The sequence below is a fragment of the Lemur catta genome, chromosome 13 (genome assembly GCF_020740605.2).
Source record: "Lemur catta isolate mLemCat1 chromosome 13, mLemCat1.pri, whole genome shotgun sequence".
Taxonomy (NCBI): Eukaryota; Metazoa; Chordata; class Mammalia; order Primates; family Lemuridae; genus Lemur; species Lemur catta.
The window spans coordinates 14,169,788-14,194,866 of NC_059140.1; the positions used below are offsets into that span (position 1 = coordinate 14,169,788).

General features: G+C 37.5%; 1 protein-coding gene across 1 annotated transcript in view; it reads right to left on the minus strand.

Annotated features, from left to right (window-relative positions):
- MYO16 (myosin XVI) overlaps positions 1 to 25,079 on the minus strand; it is a 476,542-nt gene that overhangs the window by 197,043 nt on the left and 254,420 nt on the right. Inside the window, exons 16-19 of the mRNA XM_045567153.1 lie at positions 21,819 to 21,930; positions 18,690 to 18,807; positions 17,835 to 17,906; positions 15,333 to 15,474 (exon numbers count right to left, since the gene is read on the minus strand). Of these exons, the coding sequence (XP_045423109.1) occupies positions 15,333 to 15,474; positions 17,835 to 17,906; positions 18,690 to 18,807; positions 21,819 to 21,930 (444 nt within the window). The remainder of the gene's footprint in view (positions 1 to 15,332; positions 15,475 to 17,834; positions 17,907 to 18,689; positions 18,808 to 21,818; positions 21,931 to 25,079) is intronic.

The following is a 25,079-nucleotide window of genomic DNA, read 5'->3' on the forward strand; positions in this document are numbered from 1 at the left end:
GTTCTTATATATTTTATTGAAATTATTTGACTTTCAAATAACATTCACAAATAACATAATGGTCATTAACAAAAGAAAACTACCCTTTAATACTAAATATGTCATATTCTCGCAGATCTGATAAATTTATTTTTCTCTCCATCTCCTTAAGGCAAAAGTACATAGCTCTTTATTGGTTCAATAAGCTACACTATTCTTGAAGCACTTTATCACAAATATCATGATTAATATTTAAATGTTACCACTAATTTGTCCAGTGTATGATAATTTTTATAAGATTGGTAAATTTTTAATGATTATTTTGTATTTATTTGTTTTTTTTTTCATTAGTGAACACATTTATTGGTAGAATTATGTAGTATTTGAGAGCATAGTCATTGAGGTTGGACATTTATGCATTACAGTTTATCTTTTTTTATTTCAAAGTATTATGGGGTATGGATGTTTTTGGTTATATATATCACTGTTGTAATGCTTGAGTCAGGGTTAAAAGTGTGCTTGTCACCATATGAAAAAATGCTCAACGTCAGTAACCATCAGAGAAATGCAAATTAAAACCACAATGAGATATCACTTTACCCCCTTTAGAATGGCTTTTATTAAAAAGTCCAAAAGCAATAGACGCTGTCGTGATGCAGAGAGAAAGGAACACTTATACACTGTTGATGGGACTGCAAATTAGTACAACCCCTATGGAAAACAGTATGGAGATTCCTCAAAGAACTAAAAGTAGACCTACCGTCCTATTCAGCAATTCCACTACTTGTATTAATCCAAAGGAAAATAGGTCATTTTATCAAAAAGATACCTGCACTCGAATGTTTATTGCAGCACAATTCACAACTGCAAACATGTGGAATCAACCCAAATGCCCATCAATTCACGAGTGGAGTATTTTGTATTTATTATGTGGGAATTTGAAATTATTTTTGGGTATCATAATGTTCATGATGGTTCAGTAAAACCCCAATACTTTTTATTTCTCAAGATTCTTTTACTGGAAAATAAAAATTATCTCACAAAATAATAAAAACTGCACAATTACAGACAAAAATTTTAGCTCTTTAGGAAATCATTATACATATGGGTGTTTTGGTAAGGAAATGGAGCAGAAGGGGAATTATTTAGAAAGCAGGTTTTGTCTCAGTTATTTGCTAACTTGTGTAGTTTGGGTTGTCATGGTAATAAGCATCATGATTTAAATAAGTCTACATGGAAATAGAAGTCACTTATAGTATATTCATAAGAATCAAAGAAATCTCATTATTTAATGGAAAAAATCCTCAGTTTGGACAAAGGCAGGAAAAACATGATGTGTCACATTTATTTTTCTGACAAACTGCTTGTTATTTCATCTCTGAAACAACACAAAGACAAAATATTTAGAATAAACAACAAAGGAAGTACCACACATAAAACTTCTGGAATGCATTAAAAATTTTAGTAAATACTTCATACACTCAGGGTAAAAAAAAGTCATTGAGAAATATGAAACATTCAACTCAGGAATTCAGGAAAAAACAAAAGAGCAAAAGGTAAAGAAGGTAGAAATAAGGATATAATAAAACTGCAGCGATTAGTAAAGCAAAATAGCAGTAACAGGAGAAATGACAACAAAACCAAAAAAAAATTGATTTTTGAAAATAAATAATTCTTGTAGGCAAGTTTTGAGCAAGAATATCAATGATATTGGGGAAAATGCATAAACAAACAGTATCTTGAATGTAAAAGTTGTCAAATTACAGTTAAAATAAAGATTGAAAAATTATAAAATAAAGCTATGATTTAGTTGGTGAATAAATTTAAAATATTAAAGTGGAAAATATTCTAGAAAATATATGTGACTCATAAAAGAAAAAAACTAATGCGATTAGACCTATTAAACTTTAAAATAATAAGTATCTAGAAGTTACCCTTCCTTACAATAACCCAGAAGATTTTTAGGGAGATTTCACTAGACATTAAAGAAATATGTGATCTTCATTCACTACAAACTATTTAGAAAGAAGAAAAACAGAAAGTTACTCAATTTATTTATTCTTTAATACAAATTTGATAGCAAAAGATTGTATTAGAGGAAAAAAATAGCTCATCTCACTAATGAGAATAAATGCAACATACTAAATAAGGAGTAGAAAACTGAATCTAGTACATCATAAATAAAGAGGGTTTACACTATAAATGAAGAATGGTTCAACATCAAAAATATACATCAGTGCATTTTTCCCCATAAGCAAAGAAAAGAAGAGAATTGCTATGGTCTTCCTAATAGATAAAGAAAAACATCAGACAAAATTTTGTATCTATCCATGACTGAAAATACTTAGCAAAAGATTACCTACTGGAAATCCAAGTAAGAATATTACTTAGTGGCAAATGTTTAAAGATATAAATTTGGGGAAAAAAAGCACTAAAACCCATTATCATCACGAATTTTAAACATTATACTGGCAGTGCTAGCCAATGCAACAAAATAAGAAGAAGAAATAAAAGACATAAGGCAAAAGGAGAAAAGATAATTGTGATCATTTATATTGGAAAATATCAAGACATTCCACAGGAAAATTATTATAACTAATAAGAAAAGCCAGCAGGATTTCTAGATATAAGATCAACATAGAAAATGAAGGCTCAGTATTCTAATAAACAAATTAAAATGTAATAGACAAAAGGAATTAATCATAGCAATATAAAGCACAAGTACCTATAAAAATAAATAAAATAAAGATGTATAAGAAATTGATGGGGAAAATTATAAACATTATTTTAAGGAATAAAAGAATACATGAATAAATGTTGAAATACAGATATTTGTGGAAGAAAAAAATCCATAACACAAAAGGAAAAATTGTCCCTATATTAATCCATGAATGTATTTCAAGCCAACATCCCAGAAGGACTTTTTTATGGATACAGTCAAAGTGATTATAAAATTCATATGCAAAAACAAAGATCCAGGGAAAAGCAAAACAAATAAGAAAAATTAAGAACTTATGAGAACTAAGTAATTAAAACAATATATTATTGGCACAGTTTTAGTCAATTAGACTAAAAATTAAGAGGGAGATAAAGAAACATTGCTAACAAATGGGGTAGAGATCATTGAATATTCAACTAAAAATATAAAATTATATAAATTCTTCATATATGGAATAATATTCCTGATGTGTTAAAAATCTAAAGTTTTTAGAAAAAAGTGTAAGATGACCTTGGAGTAGGACAAAATTGTCTATGATAAGGGCTATGAATTCAGACCACTGTGTACAATTGTATAAATCCTATGAGCATGTTGCCACTGTGCCATGCACAGCCTACCTTGCCAGAAGATGTTTAACTTCACTTGTAATTAGGAAAATGCAAAGTAATGCCCTCCTTGCAATTCTGCTACTAAATAATATACCTCAGGGAAAATTATAAACATATATCTCAGGAGACATATACGAGGATACAACACTATTTGTAACTGAGAAAAAAATGAAGAGATTTAAGTGTCCATCAAAAGTGAAACAGAAGAGAATATTGCGGTTGCTTCATCCACGGATGGTGCAGCCGCTAAAAAGGATGAGCCAGCTCTCTTGATGCATCAATATAGCCAGATTTCAAAAACCATGCAAAGTTAGGAAAGGAAGTACGGAATAAAATATACCATAGCATACCATTTCTGTAATTCTTAATGACTCACAACGTTATATATCTGTTACAAAAAACCAAAGCTAGAGAAAAAAAAATACATTTTGAAAGCTTCACACAGAATTGGTTATAGAGCTGTCTCTGGGGAGGGAAGGGGAGGAATGGATCCATGCAGGAAATAAAAGGGACCTCACTTCTAGTTGTGATTGTCTATTTCTTTTCTGTTAATAAAAATCCAAAGCAAAATTTGTCCAGGCCGGGCGTGGTTGCTCACACCTGTAATCCTAGCCCTCCGGGAGGCCGAGGCGGGTGGATTGCTCGAGGTCAGGAGTTCAAGACCAGCCTGAGCGAGACCCCGTCTCTACTAAAAATGGAAATAAAAATTATCTGGACAACTAAAAATACATATAGAAAAAATTAGCCGGGCATGGTGGCGCATGTCTGTAGTCCCAGCTACTCGGGAGGCTGAGGCAGTAGGATCGCTTAAGCTCAGGAGTTTGAGGTTGCTGGGAGCTAGGCTGACGCCACGGCACTCACTCTAGCCCGGGCAACAAAGTGAGACTCTGTCTCAAAAAAAAAAAAAAAAAAAAAAGTTGTCCAGTGTTAGTAGTGTTTATTCTAGATAGTACATATATTCCTTTTTCACTCTTCTTGATAACTGATTTTTTTCTGAAAAAAATAATAAATTTATAAATAAATAATATTATGCATTAAATGGAAAAAGAAAAAAACTGGGTAAGTCACTTTCTCACTAATGCATAGCAGGTGTTTATTATTCTTATGAGTATTTGAAAATTAATGATATAAATCTATTTATTAAGAATTAAGTGGTTTCATTATGATTAATAAGGTAACACATAAAATATATTTTTTACCAGCACTTAATTACTAATGAACTGATTGTCTATATATTTGGACCCTTGTCTTTCTTGCAGATATAGTTTTGATTTATAATTCTCATTAGAGAGTTTAAATCTTCATACTCATTTCAATAAAGTGCTAGGAGGGAAAATGTTGAAACTAACAAGGAAAAACATTTGGTTTTAATCAGGTTCACTTACACACATTCAATCCCTTCTTTAGAAGCAAGTTTCACTTTGTTCCCAGTGTTTGTGTCTGTTAAATGAGAACAGATTATACTCCTGCCCTTTTCTGAACTTTTAATAGCAATTTGTAAAATATAGGTCAAATAAGAGAGAAAGAGAGAGATGAGATTTTACTTAGGATATTCAATTAATATTAAAACCATAATATGGTCAGATGTTTTCTTGGAAAAATTAATCTTCAATTTTATTATCAAAAACACAGTGAAGAAACATGTAATTTCTAGACAATTTCTTCTCATTCTACTTTTCTATCACCTAGTCTGCCATTTAGATTAAGTTTCTTTTTTTTTTTTTTTTTTTTATTTCAGCTCATCATGGGGGTACATAAGTTTAGGTTATATACATTTTCCATGTCCCACCCATCCCCCCGAGTCAGAGTCCCAAGCGCGTCCGTTCTCATTCTCCCGACAATGCACCTGGCACTCATCATGTAGTCATACCTCCATCCCCTCCCCCCCCCCACCTCCCCGGGTCTGCACCTTCAAGCATGACCATTCCCCAGAGGGTGTGCAACGCACTCATCATGTAGGCATACACCCATCCCCTCCCCCCACCCCCCATCCCAGTCTGATATCCAATTGGTATCCTTCCCTGATGTACATTTAGGTGATGATCAGGGAAACCAGTTTTCTGGTGAGTACATGTGATGCTTGTTTTTCCATTCTTTGGATACTTCACTTAGTATAATGGGTTCCAGCTCTCTCCAGGAGAACCAAAGAGATGTCGTATCATTGTTATTTCTTATAGCTGAGTAGTACTCCATGGTATACATATACCACAGTTTACTTAATATATTTCAAGCTCAGAAAACTGTGGGACATTGCAACTTCACTCTCACTGTGATTCCTGGAACGTTATAGGGGAGATGTGTGAGGTTTGGCAAAAATACTTAAAGTGATTTTAATATTCCTCTGCTTTGCAATTACCACTGAGCCCCAACCTACCCCATTAAGAATTACTATAGATCATCTAGTCAATGATATCCCAAAGAGCAGAAAACACTTAAATTTAAAGTTAGGTGATACTTCTACAAGTTCCATTTCTTATGGTGGGTGAAAGGCACATACATTCTGAAAGATCACACTGCTTCTTTTCCTTAAAATTTTTTGCAACCACCTGTCTCTAGAAAGAAGGTGCACTATCCACTTTAACTCTTCCCATTGGGGAGATAATGGCAAGCCTTCATCCAAAGCGAAGGAGACCTGTTTGTAAGGAAGCGTGGCAGGGGAGATTGAGTGTTTATACCCTTTGGAGACGTTTTGAGTCCCAGTAAGGGACAATTCTTACACACTTGGGAAGCTTGAATGGAAGAAATAATCTTCAAACTTTGAAAGTGTTAACCTGCCTGGTTGACCTCAATTCCTTGTAAAAGATAAATTATACTTTTATAAGAACATTCTATTACTATTATGGCTATATTCCAGTCCTGTTAAAAAGTCACAAATTGCATTTGATATTAAAAAAACCTTGGTTAAACAATTTGAGAACAAAATAATCGCACATACACACACACACATAGAGGCCTCACACATACACACACCTGACTTGAAATGTTAGGCCAATGCATCCTGTAAGACATGGGAAGACGGTGAAACTCTGAAGGCCACAATAGTAACCTTTTTGATTAAAACACATTGCTCTATCTCCAGTCACTATTGTACTTAGTAAGCATAACGGGTTTCACAGAAAAAATGGGTAACTTTTGCTCCAGGAATAATGGCAAATTCCCCTGTGTAGAAAGCAAATACATAAATAAACCTATGAGATGAAACTTGAAAACTGTCCTAAGATTCTAAATAACATCGTTATAGGTGATCTTTGCAAAGAGTGTAGGTATAAAATGCAATGCAAAAGATATTTCAATGGCTTGTCTGCAATGCAGCAGAAAGGTGTTCCCTCCTTAGCATTTTATAAACTAAGTTTCTGGTTTACTGCTCCTAATGGGATAAGATCCTTAAAAAATACTCAGCTATAGATGCAAATTCTAATTTACTAAAATAATCTTACAAAATAGACTAACATGCTTAGTGTCATTTTAGTGTTTCAAAAATTATGTTATTCATCTCTTCAGAGGTATCTTAGTATATGTTTTTAAAATCATAAATTTGATCTAAAATATAAAACGAGAATTTATTAATTTTAAAAAATCAACAAAATCATGCATGACCAAAAAAAGATTTAGACTTACAAATCTTTAAGAACTACCAAGAGACTATGAATGACATTGAGGATGTCAATTCAGAATGTATTCATTTCTTTAATCAATAAATTAATAGATTTATAGTCCAATAATATGAATTTTGGGGGAGGAAGGTCAACTAATCCCCAGAAATTATATGGAAAACTATGTACTAGTGTGTATGTATGTGTTTGTGCATGCGTGCGTGCATGTACATGTTTATGACATTCATTGAATTCCTAAATTAGACTTTGACCTAGAAAAGTTTGAGATACACTATAACATTGCATAAGTATATTAAGTACTATCTGATTGCATCAATCAAAGAAAAAATGGAAATTATAGGAAATTTATCTGTTGCTTAATATCAACAGCAAAATTATCTCATATATTGAAAATCCTTGGAAATCCAGAAAACATGTGCCTATATACCATTGCATATCAAAACTAAACTAATAATATACAAACTGAATTTTTATTAGAACAAAACCAAGATGTAGAATTAGGAAATGAAAACTGAAGCCAACTTAACTTAATCCACTTGACGAGTTAATTCACCCTACATTCAGAGCATCGCGGTACCATCATCGCTCTACACCACTCAGTAAGACATACTTGGGGCCAGACACAGACCACCCAAAATGCTGTTGGGAGTTTCTCTTTTAATCTGGCCTGAAGAATTCTCCAAGGCCATAATTGTTTTTTTCTCTATCTGAAATATTCGTTCCCTCTAATTAAAAAAGGATAACAAGTCTCCCCTACTGAAGGTGTACAATCTTCTGAAGAATATTAAATTGCTCTTTGCAATCTTATTAGTGCAGATTCTCTATGTTCAGACATTCAGATTCTCTTAAGTGTTGTCAGATGCTGCTGATGAATGTGCCTACCTAATACATTACATCATCCTCAGTTTACATCCTATTGAATGCGATCTTTTTTTTTTTTTTCTCATATCAGAGTTGAGTCATTAGTTTTGAGGGACTGGGAAGTTGCATTCCACTGTTAACATTGCCAGCTTTTACAAATTACCTCAATGAGACTGCTGATGAACACACAAGGCATTTGGCAAATGCGCTGATGAAAATCTTTCTGGACATCTAGGAAATCCTACACTGACTTAAAATCATTTTCCTTATAATCAAAACAGGTAAATTTAGAAACAAGATCAGATGCAAAAATATCTTACTGATGATTTCAGGAACTAAATCATTGAATTGATACTTGAATTAAACAAATAATGACTTTAAGAGAAAATAAGTTCAACCTCTCCTACAAATATTCCCTTTCTCATTGGTGTAATATGTGTTCAATACGTCCTCCTGTTATTTAAACCCATATTACAGTTTACTTGGTAGCAGAAAGGAGATGTAATAGTTTGAGAAATTTCACAAGTGAAACGTTGTTCAAATACTTGTTGACATTTTTTCAATAGCCTTCTTTTCTTTCTCCATAATCAATTTCAACCTATGGAGCCAGGAACAAAGACTCTGGACAGTTATTGGGATGGCAACCCTCCCCCACCACACCCACAAAATACATTGTGACCTTCACACTTAAAGCCTTGAACCTTCATTCCTCTTTAACCTCCTTCTCCCACCTGCTCCCAGGTGCTCCACAGGGTCCCTATCTCTGCATTGTACCTGGTCCCTCTCCTGCAAAGCCTCCCCCACCTCAGGAGGCACAGTATCCCATAGTTCAGGCACTATGTGATCACCTGTCCACTGGTGGGACCTAGTATCATCCCATGATGTATTTTCCTCAAGAAACCCCTATTGATTGGGAAATATCACTGTTTCTAACCTATGTCAATCTTATTTTTGCAACAATTAATGACCACTGTGCCCTGGACCCTAGTCAGGTGTGCTGCACACATGTCCTACCTATGTCATAGCAGAAAGAGAAACAGTATGGAAACTAATCACTGCAAACCCAGTATCATTGCTTACCACAAAGCAAACCTGAGCAAAACATCTAAGAAAATAAAGAAAAACCCCTACATATCCTAGTAGTGTATGAGAATAGTGATATTTCTATCTCTAAAGAACAAAATACTTCCTCTATCTGCTATTCTCTAAAACAAACAAGATAACTGAGTGAAATTTAAAAGGAAGAAGTTGGACTGTATCTTGGATTTCCAACGTGTGAACCATTTGCATTTTTTTTACAACTATCTCCTTCCCCATAAATAAACTAACATAAACTAAGAAGCCTTCTTACCAGCCAGTGCCATCAGTATTATTATTACAACAAGCTTTCCCATTGTGTCAGATGCTGTGATAACAACTTTATGAATGACACCATCTTTCATAACCGTCAAATAACCCTGAAAAACAGACAAGTTTTTGCAACATGGTGTCAAAGGAATAGGCCCGGATAAATGAGTAACTCAAGGAAAGTGAATGTAATTAATCATAATGTTTTTAAATGTTTATGTTTAGGTCAACTAAAATACTGTTAAGAATGTAATATAACATAAGAATACTTAAACTGAAGCCTCAGTGAAAAATCAAAAAAACTCCATATGTATGTTTGAAACTTAATTTATTTATTTTAATGTATTCAACTGCCCAATGGTGCTGTCCAAAAACGTAGATTTCAGATTATGTAGACAAGAATGAATGAATAAATGAATAAACAAAAGTATACCTTCAAGACCCATTCTACAGGATTACTGGGTTATCTCTTAAACCTCATTTATTTCTAACTTCAATCTACCCGTTCTTAGGGTATTTCTTACTGCAAAAAGGAAAATTCTCCCTGGATTATATTTCTGATAAATATATATATGTATATGTAATCATATACATATATATGTCCATATGTGTGTGTGCATGTGTGCATGTATATATACACCATTTTATTCAAAACTAATGATGAAAATGAGTTGAAATAAATTACAGGTTTTAGTGTCTGAAGATATTTGGGGAATGCTTCTAAATTTTCTATAACCCTGTACCTGCCCAAGCTTCTATTTGCTTGCAAAACTCTGATGAAGGTTTCAATTTAGGAAAAATAATAACTTGAAACTTAACATTTTTAACTCAATCTTGGGGATATAAGTGTTGCATTATGAAACAGGTATAATTTTAGGAGTTGCAAAATATATTTATCTTTTTAAAAAATTATGATTCATTGCATTTTAGTATCTACAGTCATTTATTTCATTTCGGAATGACATGGATGATATTCTTTATAAAAATTAAATACAGTTTAGAGCATAGTCTTTGTTTAACAGTTACAGAAAGTGAGCGAATGAAATGTCCTCAACTCCTCCAGGCACTATCCCACTCTCACTCCCATCTCTACCTTCAACCCACAGAAATCTGTCTGAGAGGCACCCTTGGGAAGGTGTGGGGACTCAAACTCTTTGTCACAGGTGCCCTGAGCGGTGGGAGAAGCTGGGAGCGGTCAGCGGGGAATGCATTTCTCACAAACTGATGACTACAGCAAAAGGGGTCCCAGCAATGGGAATCTACAAGAAACCCCAGAGAATCAGCCAGGGATAACTATCTCTGTGGCCAGGAAAGCCTCCCCATGTCAATCGGGAGCCAAGAAATTCCTCACCTCCTTGTTCCTGTGCCCTGTTTTACCACGGGGAGCTGGAGGCAAGGGCTCCACGCTGGGGCCGCAGCCCTCCTCACACCCTTTGAGGGGCTGTGGGAGGGGGAAGAGAATGCTGACCTTTGGACACCTTTAATTTCTGCTCAAATGCTGGATACTTGCCAATTAAAGCGTTCACGAACTGTGATTTATACAAAACTGAGCAGAAAAATCTTGGGACTTGCTTAAATTTTCTCTCAGAGCCAGAAAAATATTAATATTACCCCCACCGAAAAATTTTAAAGGAAGGCGGGAACAAGAAGAAGATGTGTTTTCATTACAGTGCAAATCATGCTAGTTTAATAGCTACACCAAAATAAGTAATAGTAATAGTGGTTACTTACAATGGCTAATTTGCTTACACCAAAATAAGTTATAATGCAGCTACACGTTTGAAAAGTTGTGAGCAACTCCACTTGTAATGTTGACACACAATAAAACAGACACATTTCTTGCAGCCACCCTAATATTGTCTATGATGCTGTCCTCTCAGATCAAGGGTGATTCTATTGTGATTCTCTAGCAACCTTATTCATTCAGAGGTTCGCGGTTTTATTAAGCAAAACAACAACAAATACTTCATAGTGAGCCTTTCCATTTTGAATATTATAAACAGCGAACCAGCATCACAAAATGGAAAAGGATGTCTTCAAATAATGAGATAAAATAAACCATACAAGAGTAGAAGTATTAAGAGAAATCTATACAGAATCCTCTCGATCCCACAAGGCTTGTTTGTGTGATGCGGCTCTGAAGCACGGTGGTTAAACCCTGGAAAGAAACCTATTTTGAGCTATAGAAATAAAAGAGTTGACAATCCTGGATTTCTTTATATCTGCTGTAACCAGGCACAGAGGTGATTGAACTTGGGAAACCACATGATGCTGCTATTTCCTTACCAAACATAATAACAGCATAGAAGAGACCCTGGCAGCTGGCACAATGGTTCCTAAGAAGAATGAGCAGAGCACAGCTTTTGGTCTGAGGAAGATGATGGCTCCTTGGGGAGAATGGTTGTCCCCGTGGGAGAGACTGGACAATACACTTTGGATTCACTGGGGGGACACTGGCCAGTGAAGAGAATGGGACTGAAGGTCCAGGTCTCTGATGCCCATCAGTGGTGGCCAGTGTTCTACATGTGAAGCTACAGGAATCTTTACGTAGCATTTCCAAATGGTTAAACAAGGACTGTGTTTACGCCTATATTGGTCACTGGCTGTCAGTTGACAATTCTCAGAGGTGTTGAGGCCAAACAATACTAAAAAAGTCAGCTCAAACTTAACTTGATTAGTTTTTCTTTAGAAATGATTCGATGTCATTTAAAATCATATTTTAATTATTAAATATTATCAATTTAGTGTGAACTGACGGCAGGTGATTAACAAATTAAAAGGGTCTTCCATGTATCTAGTGGCCAGAGAGGTTTGGCTCTATGCTTTTGAAAACACTAGGAAAAGCAGACTGAAATCACTCAAAATAGGAGTCGCCCAGCCCACAGACTTTCTTGAATTAGATGGGCCTCTATCTTTCAAGTTTATTGACTATGAATTAACATCCACACTTGTTAGGTAGAGTTGCTTATTCACAGCCGCAAAGAGGAAGCCCCTTGAGCTGCACCCCTGTTGGGCTCTGGAAGAGTGACTTAATGGTGCCTGCAAGGAGACCTGGCAAGGAGGGCTCAGGGCTGTCTTCCTGGGCTCCGTGGCCACCTCAGGGCTTCCTGGGACCCGGCAGGCGAGGCGGTCTACATCTGCCCTTCAGCAGTCAGAAGCAACCTGCTCGCAGTGCAAGCTGCATCCTCTGGTGTCTGCCTTGTCACTCATCACATGGCTACTTTGACTCCCACATGCCTCACCTCTTTGTCTTATTTCTCAATAGATTAAGAATCAGAGTTAAAAACGGGTGCAATTAGGTAATACCCTCCAAGAGACCATGCCAACTAGCACCCAGCAAACTTGAGCACAGGAGTATCTGCAGTGGCAGGAAAGTAACAGCAATGAACTATAGGTGAGGACTCTAAGGAGACGTGCAGAAAGTGCCACTGTCGGAGTTGAACAGCATGGCAGCTTGTGGGAGACCAGGATGAACTGGGAAGAGTGCAATTGTGCTTGCATTACAACAGAGTAGAAGAATGAATTTTATAATGACGGCATTCTCATACAAAGTTAAGTGATATGCAATATCCTTCATTTTAGAAGTCACGAAATCATAGTTCAGAAAGAGAAATGCCTCAGAAAATGGTTAAAATACTAAACTTCTGTTTTTTAAATGGATTTCTCAAAAAAAAAAGGGGGGGCATTGAAAGGGGAATTGAGGAGGCAGGCTGTGCTCACACTTGTGAATTGTGTTTCACATTTTCCTAGGGTCATTGTTTCAAGAACAAAATGTGTCATTTTCAGCTATTTAACAGGATTTCTTCCCAAGGTGATTTACATGCACACATTTTGTGAACAACAAACTTTTAAGCAAATAAAAGGCATTACATTATTATTCTATGATTGTTGTTGGTTTGTTGTTATTATTACCATTATTATTCTCATTCTTTTTTACCTGTTTGGACCAAATCATTTTCAACTAAGCCTAATAAATAAAGTTTTAGTGTGCATCAATTTTTGGAGATCCCTGACCACTCAGTGTGGCCCTTAGTGGTCCCCCGTCTGCAGGGTCCAGGCCAGACACAGGCACCTTCCTGGGAGACGTCCACACTCTAATCTTAAAGACTCGATTCCGACCAGGCAAACACAGCAAACGCTTTTGCTCCTCTTAATTAAGTAATCATCGGCTTCACCTGCAGTATACCCCAGAGTTTTCATTTAGAAGCAAACTTATTTGGATCTAGGTAGAGAAAATAGAATTATTTTAAATGTATTATGTGAACATTGTACATATTATACTGGAATCCAGGAAATAAATCCACCATTTTGAGAATAGATATTTTATCTGCCTCTGTTTCACTTGTCTTCCCTTTATAACTTGTTAGAGTAATTCTTATTTATATTAATTTTCTCTTGTGAAATTTACAAAAAATACATTTAGTGTGAAAAATGTGTCTATGTACTCTCCAACTTTAACCTACGGATATTATTTTTTCTATAATCTTTTTTGACATGATTACAAAATTTCAAAAAAATTGGAGATTGGTAAACAACAAAAGACTTTTCTAAAGGTATTCAAATTTTTGAGACCTTTCTGTGACTTAGGAAAGGAGTCTATAAATCTGCAAAAACTTAAGCTTTCCACAAATCTCAATGAGTTATAAATCCTGCAAGTATAAACTTTGCTTGCATTATTTGGGGCTTTAAATTAAGATTTGGGTGACCCATAGAAGAAACAGAGAAGAAAAAATGAGAGTTATGATTCAAATGAGAAAATTGTCTCTTAGAAGTTAAACTAATAATACATTGGCTCATTTCTAATTTCCCATTAATTCCTGTCCTCATTCATTTGCTTAGTAAAAAAAATTTAACAGACAAGACCACCCTCATAAATTTACATGTTGGCACTAGCAATATTCCCATTGAAAGGGACATAATATGTTTTCTGTGGTTTATGTTTATAATTTTTCTTTCTGTATGAGTATAGTCAAAAATTTAGATCATAGGGAAGTATTTCTAATTATATAAATTTAAGACTCCTTAAGATTTAAATGTCAAATAAAAATTTTCTAAAATTTTCTATAGACAGCTGGATTTATATATTAATTTTTTCCAATGTTATCTTTAGCAGAGCTGCCAATACTTTTATATATGGTTAATTTGGTAGACATAACATATCGGTATCATTCTATGAATAATCTTCATACTTAAAAATCACAAATTAACTGATAGCAAGGAATAATAGCAAAATCAAGAGTCTTCACCATACTAAATACTAAGGCATCTCCTCTGAGAAGTAGATTATATCATAGCCACCCTCGAATCACAGATTTTATATTGAATATGCTGATCAATGTTCAGTGGGATTTTATATGCACACATTTTAATAAAAATTTTAGTATCTCTCATCTTTGAAATCTTCTGAGATGTCTATTTATTTAAGAACTTTCCCATAAGTACATATTAAAGCTAATGTTTCCAAGAAACCTCTAAAGGCATCAGCTTTCAGAAATTTGGACATGGACAACAAAAAAATTCTCAGAAGATTTCTTTTAAAGATAAGCACACGTGTGAAGACTTCGGGATACAATTTTTGCTTTCAATTGTCTGCTTGAGGTCATCATTAGGGACAAAAAAAATAACAATTTTCCACTGATAAAATGTCATGGAGATCTATAATTTTTGGGTGATCAAGTAGCCCTGAAAAGCTACAGTTTGAGATGATTTAGAGTACAAGCCACAATGATTACCATAGAGACCCTTTGCCAAATAATCCACACAACAAGTGAAGGAGCAAGAAGAATTAACCGATCTGAAACACATCCTCGAATTTGTTCTGGGAGAGATGCGAGCTACTCAACAAACTCAAGTGCTTCAGATCTTCTCAGACTGTCTTATTCCTCAATTTATAAAATACTTATTGGTGCACAAAAGGCCCTACATACCTCAGTCCAGAGAGAATGCATTTACATATCTATGCCTGAGAGATGATTTGATTAATTCAGCAGAGTGGGTGGGTGGGTGTGTAGTGGAGGGGGCTTAAATCCCAAAAGAATCATCAATCAAACCCTTTAAGTAAAATTACCTTGTTAAAATGAAATGTATTAATGAAGTTTAACTTATGGGTCACACTCTGGCATGAAGCAACCTTAAGATTCAGGCCTTTGAGTTGTCTATGACAGTAATAACCACACGTAAGGATGGGCATCCATCAACTCCTACCTTCTGTGTTCGTCTTGACTGTGAAGACAACAATTCATGGTATTCACCAAAAAGCTGAACAAACGGCTGTACAGGGACTTGGCCAAGAGATCTCGGTAAAATTCAGCAATCTGTATAGTATGCCGTTGTATTATCATATCTCCTAAAATAGTAGAAAGAAGAGGAAGCATAAGAAAAAGGGTTTCCCTCACTCAGGAGCCAACAAAACTAGGCATACCCTATTTATTCCCCACACATCCACATACAGCAAAGGATGTTAAAAAATTATACTACGACTCCCATAAATGAGAAGGTATCTGTCAGTTATTACGTAAAATGTTTTCCCAAAATGAATGTCCTATACATTGCAACATTATTTCTCATAAATGTTGACCAGAGCTTTTGACCTTTGTGAAGGCTGAATAATTTTGTCTCCGTTAAGCAACCGATTCTTCACAGGGCCCCTCTTGGCAAGTTCTCTGATAACAACTCACTGGTTTAGATACTGAATCGTCCTACGGCATTTGGAAATGGAAACCTGGTCATCTGGAAAATTAGTCATGTTTTAAACATTTTCAAAGAAATGGTCTAGTCAACCAAAATGTGGGTCTGGAATTCAGAAACAGGATTGGGGCTTAAAGTAGAAATTTCTGTCATTCTCAAAGAGAGAGTGATCAAACTCTTGAGTGAGAAGGTTTTTAGAAGGGAATAGACTAGAGAAGGGACCAAGGAAAAAAATGAGTGAGGATGGTTCAGAATCGAGATCACCTGACTCTTGCTGGAGAGTTGAGAGTGAATGGGAGTCTAGGATTCACATGCTATGGCCTTGGCCAAACTGACTAGCCATTGCCTCTCAGGCTGAGCAGGGAGTCAGTCATGTGAAATGAGGGTTAAGTGGCTTTCAATCAGTTGGAGATATAGGTAAGGAAGGAGAATTGCTGCTGAGACTGGCTGAGATTTAAAAAAAAGAAAGAAAACACAGCAGGTAATGCAGTCCGAGAGCTGCAAGGTCAAGGCCATTGAGATCGAACAGCACACAGCTGCAGGGAAACAGGTGTGGCCATTTATGACACTGCAGCATTGAGGTCCCTAAAGTCAACATGATCGAGGAGTTCTCATGGGTCACCAACATGTAAACAGAGGGACCTACCCCTATTAAATTATAGATGCTAATAGATACTAACGGTGAGTTCAAATTTTCTCAAAAAAAAAAAAAAAAGGCATGCAAAAGAATAACGTATTTGGAGAACTTGAAGACTCTTAATATGGTTGAATGCAGGGTTGCTGTTGGAGAAATGACTAAGGAGGAAGCACAAAAATTAGATATGGCCCGAATAAAAATGAAAGAGGCCCTTATGCCTTCCTAAAGTAATGGGCTTTCCGCTAAAGGAGGAAAAGTTGGAAGACTGTTAGCCAAGAAATGAAAATCATATTTGCATTTCAGAAAGACTATTGCTGAAGCAGTATGGAAGGAGAGGAGTGATAAGGACAGATAATAGATTAACTGGGAGGCTCTTGTCATAATCCAGGAAGGAATGAAAAATTCAGCAGTGTCCATGGAGATGAATGGTAAGAATGACAGATATTTATGGGATCGAATGGCTTGTGTCTGACCTGCTCAATGGAGGAGGAAAAAGAGGTATCAAGGCAGCTGAGTGGGTAATGGGGAGGTTCACTAAGTTCAGGAGCATGGAAGCGGAATTCTGAGAGTAGGGGTGAGGCAGAAATCATACCCCACCTACCTAAATGCCTAAGAGTATGTCCAACAGAGACATCAGGGAAGAATTGTGGTGATTAAGAGAAAAAAGATCAGGTGGATGATGAGTCCTCACAATTAACAATAAAGAATAAGATTGCAAGGCCATGATTTATAGCGAATAATTAAAGATCATGCGGGGGAAAACCACTCCCCTTGTTCGCTGAGCAGAGACGCATGCGGCACAGAGATGAAGCATGTTGTCTGAGGGCCAGAAAACATTGAGTGCTGCTCCCAAATCTGTTCCTTACTAGTAATGTGGCAGTCAAAGTTATTGAAACTCTTTGAATCTTAGTTTTCTCATCTGTTAAAATGGAAATGGTTATGTCCACCTCAGAACAATTTGTAAGAACTCAAAAACCACAACAATTATAGCACTTGGAACAAGTCCCGTCAGTTCACACATGCCCAATAAATGACAGCTCTTGTTATGAGCCATGGGGTAGAGGGAAAGGTTGATTCTTTCCCTGCACAGGCCAACGGATCCAACATTTCATCTGAATAAATTCTCTCAGATTGATGGTTTTGTTTCTAAAATGACAGATTAGCTAGAGAGGGTGACCAGTTAAGCAAATGGTCTCTCAAGAGCATAGACTTTACAATATAGAGTCATAACAAGTAACCAAACGGATTCACAACATTTTTCTCATTTGGCATTCCATTCATAGAAATAGTTTCACTAACTGGGGACCTGCAAAGTTATATTGAATTTCCACATTTGATTACAAATTGCACAAAGATGAAAGTCAGAGTGTAGAAAAATTTACCTTTAAAATATTGAACATCAGTTGTTAAGGCAGAAGCCAATTCATCTGTTGATACTTGTAACATTCCAGCCACTAAAATTAAAGCAGCATTATAAACATTAAGTTAGTATACATTGTTAATAATATGAACATTGCATTTATGGTCGTCATTTATAAATTTCATGTATACACATTAGGAAATATGTGTATTAAAGAAAAGAATTACCACTGTAATTGTCAAATTCAAATTAGAGAAACATCTTAGAGTAATCAAAATATTAATGAGTTCTTGAGGCTCTGTGCATTAAATCACAGCAGGTTTGTTTCCTCTTTGTCCTCACAGATGGCAGGGAATTATTATTTTTTTGCAAATTCCTGGTTAAATCACTTTGATATAGGTGAAGATATGTTTTTTATTGACAATCTGTGGTTTTAAGGTATTTTGAAAAAATCTAGGAGTGACTAACAAGGCAACTTCAAAGAGAGAGATTTTTGGCAAGATCTTTGAAAGGAAGTAATTATGTTCTGTTTAAAATGCTTGGCTAATAACATGCCTTCCAAATATACTGGGTACTGGGGGTGGGGCAGAGAGGCCTAGAACAATATAAATAAGCACAAATATTGCTGAAGAATCAATGTTGTTAATGTGGGTGCAGAATGAGAACATAAAAGTACATCTTGTTACTCATTCCCATAACCATTTTTAAGAAAGAACAAAGTGAACGTTTTTGTTTTTTTTTTTTTCCTTCTCATTGAATTCTGCTCCAGGAAACGGCTTATGCCAACTGTCTTTTTTGTACTGTGTCTCCATCTACTGGCCAATCAGTAAAATTGCACATCAGAGAGGCTAATGTCAGAAGGTCGTGTTCCACTGACCTTGTTCTAGAAGCTGGAGGTCAGAAACGAATGCGGAGTCCGTGTCAGTCAAGGCAGTAAACCTAATGTCGCCAATGTGTAATATTGCTGCCAGAATTACAAACAGGTTCTCCACTTCCTATGTGTTTTACAAAGAGATAAAATGAATAGGATGTTTACAAGAAAGATTAAAAGACAAATCCTTTAAAAACCTAAAAGTAGGTTATGAAAATGATGTATTTCTTATTAGTGGGGTTATGACTTTTCAGATCCTAAATGTTCAATAAGACAACTACAATCTCTGCCTCAAAATCAAAAACTCATAATTCATTGCAATGTCCTTTAAATCAACATTTTTGTTCGTTAAACATGAGAATAAGGAAGTGAAATTTTCATATAAATTAACAGCTTCCAGGTAACTATCATAACAAAAATGAATCATTGTTTAATGAAGGTCTGACTGGCTGGATGTCACTTGTAAAGTCAGATTTCACTCTGTCTTCTCAGAGCTCCAAAGGGAGGTTAATTAGACTTTGCAGTTGCTGAGGCTGAATCATTCAGGAACCTATATTATAGGATCCATGTCTTAGTTCTTGCTCTTATGAGATAAACTGATATGATAATTACAGAATTTTTCACTTCTGCTGGAAAACTAAAGGAGGCATAATGAAAACAACTATGCCTAGATAACAAAATGCTAGTTGTTTTTAAAAGTATTTTAAGGAAAACGCAGGAAAAAAATTGACTTGGCAAGAGTTATCTTTGAGCAGAAGGTAGCAGGAAGTAGAGAATGTTTGCTGAAAGAGAATATCTGAGAATTTGGAACTCTAGATAAAAAAAATAAATTAGACCTCAGAATTGGTTTTGGACAGTGATTTTTTGGGCAAAAAATGAAAAATTAAGAAAAAGCTGTAAGTTGAACTATGCTTCTCTAGAATATCAAATATTTATCATGATGATATTGGTAGGAAAACAGATTGAACTCCATAAAGGGCCAGTGACAAGGCCTTTTAAATCCTCAGTGTCCTAACTTGTAATTTGGAAATAAAAAAGCTCCTTCCATAACTACTGTGCAAGTTGTCCTACGGACAACTCTTACTTGCTTTATAAGTATACAATTGAAAGAATATAGTTCTTGAGGCTTCCATGAATTTCCTCGAGAACTTCTTGTTTTCATTAAGGTACATTATCATTTTTAAAATGAGAGCATTGACAAGAATAATTTCTAAGTAATTTCCAGGTATAACGATATTCTATGAATGTGGCATACTAAGAAAACATTTCTGGTAACCTCTAAATTATAAATTAGTGTTTCAAATTTAATTCAATGATGCTTTATAAAACAACAGTTTCCTAGCCTCTTAAAGTACTTGATCACTTTTTTTTTTCTCCTTTCTAATAAATCCAGTAACTCTTCATGAAATGTTCTGGTGCCCTGTAAGATAGGCACTTCTCAATATACAGATGAGAAGAATGTGCACTGTCCTCACGGACCTTTCCGTGCAGGGCTGGCGACAGGGTGGGATGTGCACCTGGGCTACAGCAGCCCAGGTGCAGGCACCGCTGCAAACAGACCCCTCAGGCCCACAGCTGATGCAAGGGCCTCACCAGCCCAGAACTACCTGCCATCAAATCTTACTGGACATAATCTATCCCTCCAAAGTGGACTAAATTGTCATCATTCAGGTCACTCCAAAGGGTCAAGATGAACGGATTAATTTCATGTGTTTTTGCCAATATGTACATATTTTCTTTATTAGGTTATTGGATTCTCTATTCTCTTCCTTGGTCAACAGGATTATTTTGCTTGCCCTGCCTTTGAGGATCAATCATGGACTTCCAAAGCCCTGTTTCCAAGCAGCTAGTATTTTGGTAGAATGGTTCCCTACCCTCATCTCTGTCCCCATTTCCTGTAAGGAAGCAGAAATGTCAGGTGTGGAGGGAGGGGAAAAATAAAAATGAAAAACTACAACGGCAGTGAGTACAAAGACAGAACAGCACAAGTGGTGAGAGTCGGTAAAAGCTGGAAATACAGGGAATGGATAGTCAGAGCAGAAAAGAACAAGACACCATAGATTGTACAATCCTGGAATTCTAACCTGTGATAGAGGGTGGGGGGGGAAGCAACGTGTCCCTGAGTTGACTTAATTAGGGTGCGTCCCACTTCTATCCCTCCCCTGTGTAGACTTTCCCTCTGCTGCTTCCCACCCTCCTGTTGCCCCCTTCCCACAACTGTGTGGTGGAGAAAAAAACAAAGGCCCAAATCAATCAACTGGTGTCAGAAAAGCAAAAGGAACGCATTTAAAACTGTGACTAAATCTGGATTTGTGAACTGCTGGCACCCCAGTTACCCCTGATATATTAATTATGCATGAGGACCTGGCCGTCATCCAGAACGCTGCTACCACACTGACGGGGGCGCTGTCGGAGATAACGCAGGGGGAGGTGGGCAGGGGGAGTTCTGAGAGGTCTCTCTCAGGGCTTCAGTCTTTTCATATTTCTCATTCACTAGACCAGTGCTGTGGAATTCAGTAACCACCAACTAATCATGGCTATTTAAATTTACATTAATTAAGGTAAAGAAATAATAAAAATTTACTTCTTTGGCCTCACCACTCGTGGATACTTGGTAATTCTCTAAGAGTAAAAAAATGTATATATTTTCAAGAAGACACTTTAATAAAGCAAATATTATAATATTCAAGTGATTTTTTTAACAGTAAATAGTAGCTTCAGATTTATCAATGTTCCCATGGGTTGGCCAATATAAAGTTATTTGATTTATTTTGGAGATATCTATATATGTGTATGTGTGTGTGCGTGTGTGTATAGTATATATAAATATTACTTTGGGGAAAGCGCTCCTTGACCACCCTCTTGGAAATAATACCCCACTCTTCTTGTCACTCTCTGCTTATCCCTCTTTTCTGTCTTCATAGCATCCCTCTTCCTCAACACGTGGCTTGTTTATGTCTACCTCTCCACTAGCATGTAAACTCTAGCAGGGAGGAAATGAGCTTATTCTCTGTTGAATCATCAGTGTCTACAGAAACATCTGGAATATAATAGAGGCTCAGTAAATGAATGGACAACTTTTATAAATTAGTAGAAGGTTGGTTTGCTCAGTGAAATATTTATGATGTGACTCACCAAATTGCTGAAGCCAACTACATTCAGGGCTTGTTTCAAAACAGCTAACTTCTCCCTGTTCAGAGAATGCTCTGCTGTTAATATATCTTCCCGTATGGTCTGGTTCAAATACCTGTGAGGATTAAAAGAACATAACATTAAGGCTTGGCTTGTACTCAAACGTCAGTGGATAAAAGTCACTTCGGCCATATTTGGTCTCCACAATGATGGAAATCACCTGGACACTGTGTACCCATGTGTTTACAAAGCTTTGGGTACATAATAGCACATGATGTTTCAGGAAAAGAAAAAAAATAGTTCTTGTTGTACCAGAACACATTTACATATTTACGTGGCTCTCACCTTGGCTTCACCCTTCCCTGTGAAAGGAGAAGGTCACAGTGTTTTATGTATTTCTTATAGAAATTTGGCAGGTCCTATCATATGCTTTGTAATTAATATTTACATTAAAGATGCTTAACTTAAAGTGATTTATTATCTCGTCTTGTATCGTTTAATTATGAGGTGGTTGATTAAGTCATTGATTTATTCCCTTCATTCAACAAACATGTATGAATCACCTCCAAAAGACAGGCAGAGCTGAGCAGCTGTGAACATAAAGAAAGAGCCCATCCTTGGAACCTTAACAACAACAACAACAAAATAACATATTCTGGGGCAGAGGCAGGAGAAAAGACAGCTCAGTGCAGTGTGAAAGTAGAACAATAGCAATAAACTCAAAGTGCCTGTGAGTGTGTAGGAAGGGGACCTCGCCCAGAAGTGGAGGATGAGGAAAAGCTGGGGGCAGGAACAGGCTTTGGTTCTAAGAGTTGGTACCTAAGAATTTGCCAACCAAATACTAGGCTTTCAGGCTGTCCCTGGAATAATCAGCAACCCATACAAAGGCACATGGACTAGGTCAAGCGTGATATATATGGGGAACATATATGTCAGCAAAGTTGGAGCCCGAGGTGAGATGAGCAAAGATCCGTGCAGTTGGAAAACGTAGCCAGAGTTTTGTGTGTTTTGGGAAAGAGTTTCAATCATGTCTTGGAAGTACTTGGCAGCCCTCAAGGCCTTGAAACAGAGAAGTGGCACAATCAGGTTGGCGTTTCAGAAAAAATATCCTGGTACCCACTGGGAGATTACCTGAAAGGAGAGAAGGCAACTAAGGATAGCAGGTGATCAGTGAGAGGCCAGCCGTGGGGAAGAAGAGGATGTGCGGGAGAGGGAGGAAGGGAGAAGGCAGCACTGGCAGGACAAGGGGACCCACGGGTACGGGGAGGAGGAGAGAGGGGGCTCGTGATGCTTTTCAAGTTTCGGTCTGTGGAAACAGAGGGTCGTGGGCCCATCAACCAGAGGGCATTGTCAAGAGGAGGAGTATGTTTATACAGAGAGAAAGTCTTATCTTTCATATTATGTTAATTTAAACTACTTGTTAAAGTTCAAGTGAAGTTCCAAGAAATAACATCTATAGGGATCTGGAATTCAGAAAATACCAGAACAGACGATCTAGAAGTCACTGACATGCAAGAGTACTGACGCCAGGGGAGCGGATGAGCTCGCACGAAATGAGAGTCTAACATTTTAAGGCTGGAGAAAGAATCGCGTGTCCAGGAAGGGAGTGAGAATGTTAAGAGAAACCAGAGTCATTAAAACAAAAGCCTAGGCCGGGCGCCGTGGCTCACGCCTGTAATCCTAGCACTGGATCGCTCGAGGTCAGGAGTTCAAGACCAGCCTCAGCAAGAGCGAGACCCCGCCTCTACAAGAAATTATCTGGCCAACTAAAAAATATATATATATATATATATAGAAAAAAATTAGCCGGGCCTGGTGGCACATGCCTATAGTCCCAGCTACTCGGGAGGCTGAGGCAGGAGGATCGCTTAAGCCCAGGAGTTGGAGGTTGCTGTGAGCTAGGCTGACGCCACGGCACTCACTCTAGCCCGGGCAACACAGCGAGACTCTGTCTCAAAACAAACAAAACCACAAAAGGCCAGTGTGTTTTAGAGACTGACTGACCGCACGTCCTTGACGGTGAGCGTTCGCAGGAGCCGCGCGGAGAAGCGGACTGCGGGTGGGAGGGCTCGCGGCCCCGTGAGGACGGCCCTCTCCTCAGTCTCGGCCGGAAGAGTAGAAAGGAGCAGCCTAGCGGCGGGGAGGGGAGCGGGAGAGACCTGGGAATGTGTCCGCGCTGAGAGGGCCGCAGAGCAACCCTGGACAAACGCTGGGAGGGCACTGAAGAGCGCGGTGCCGGGCGGGAAGAGGGTATGGATGGAGTCGGAGTACAGGGACGGCCGCCTCCCCCTGCAGGAAGGACCTTGCTCTCCGCGACGTGCCAGGTAAGGCAAGAAATGCGGCTCCGAAGGCCGGTGCCCTCCCAGGGCCGTAGGGGGACCACCGCTCTGTGGCTGTGGTTTCTCTAGAAGAGAAGGAGGTTGAGGTTTCCATGACGGGGCGGAGCCGGCTTGAGGAAGGTCAGGGTAGCTGGGGCCGCGCAGTGCCGGGGGGCGGCGGAGCCCTGCACGGGGCTGTGGGTCTCTCCAGGGCCTCTGACGCCTGATGTGGGTGGGCAGACTGGGCTTGGGGCAGCGGAGTGAAAGGAAAAGGCAAGAGATGCTTTTGCCATAGTCAGAATCCTTCTGCTTACTATTTGCACAATGTTAGTGACTAAAAGGCTTCATGATGAGAATTGGTAACCACTCTGGGTACTTCTGGTTCTCGCAGCAGGTTTCCATGCGTCTTCCTGACGTCGTCTCTTCTCTCCCGCTGACTTGATCATTACATAAGTTAATAATCCTTTGAAAGGGGCCACTTGTAGTCCTGGAAAGAACAGCTAACTCCTGGTATCATTACAGAATCAAATAGGCAAAAGGCCATTGTTTCTTTGAAAATTTTTGAGAAGTAATCAGTTAGTAAGCTCCCCACACAGACACCTCAAGTATTCTTTAAACCACCCCATTCCACATTTTATGTGACTTTATAGCCCAAAATTTACAGCAGCCACAACCTGTTCCACAGGGGATGTGAATATAAAACAGCATTTCTATTTCGGTTAAGTTCTGGGTACAAGAAGCCATAGGAAGTATTCCTGGTAGCTGCAGACAAGTCTGTGAAGTATGTAATAGATCAGGAGGGAACCAATTCAAAATAGACAGTTTTGAGGGGCAGTTTGCCTGATAGCAAGAAAGATGCCTTCAGACTGTGAGCATTTTCCTATAAAGCCAGAAAACTGGTTAGCATGAAGATGATTAAAAAAAAATAACACACAGTATATTTTAA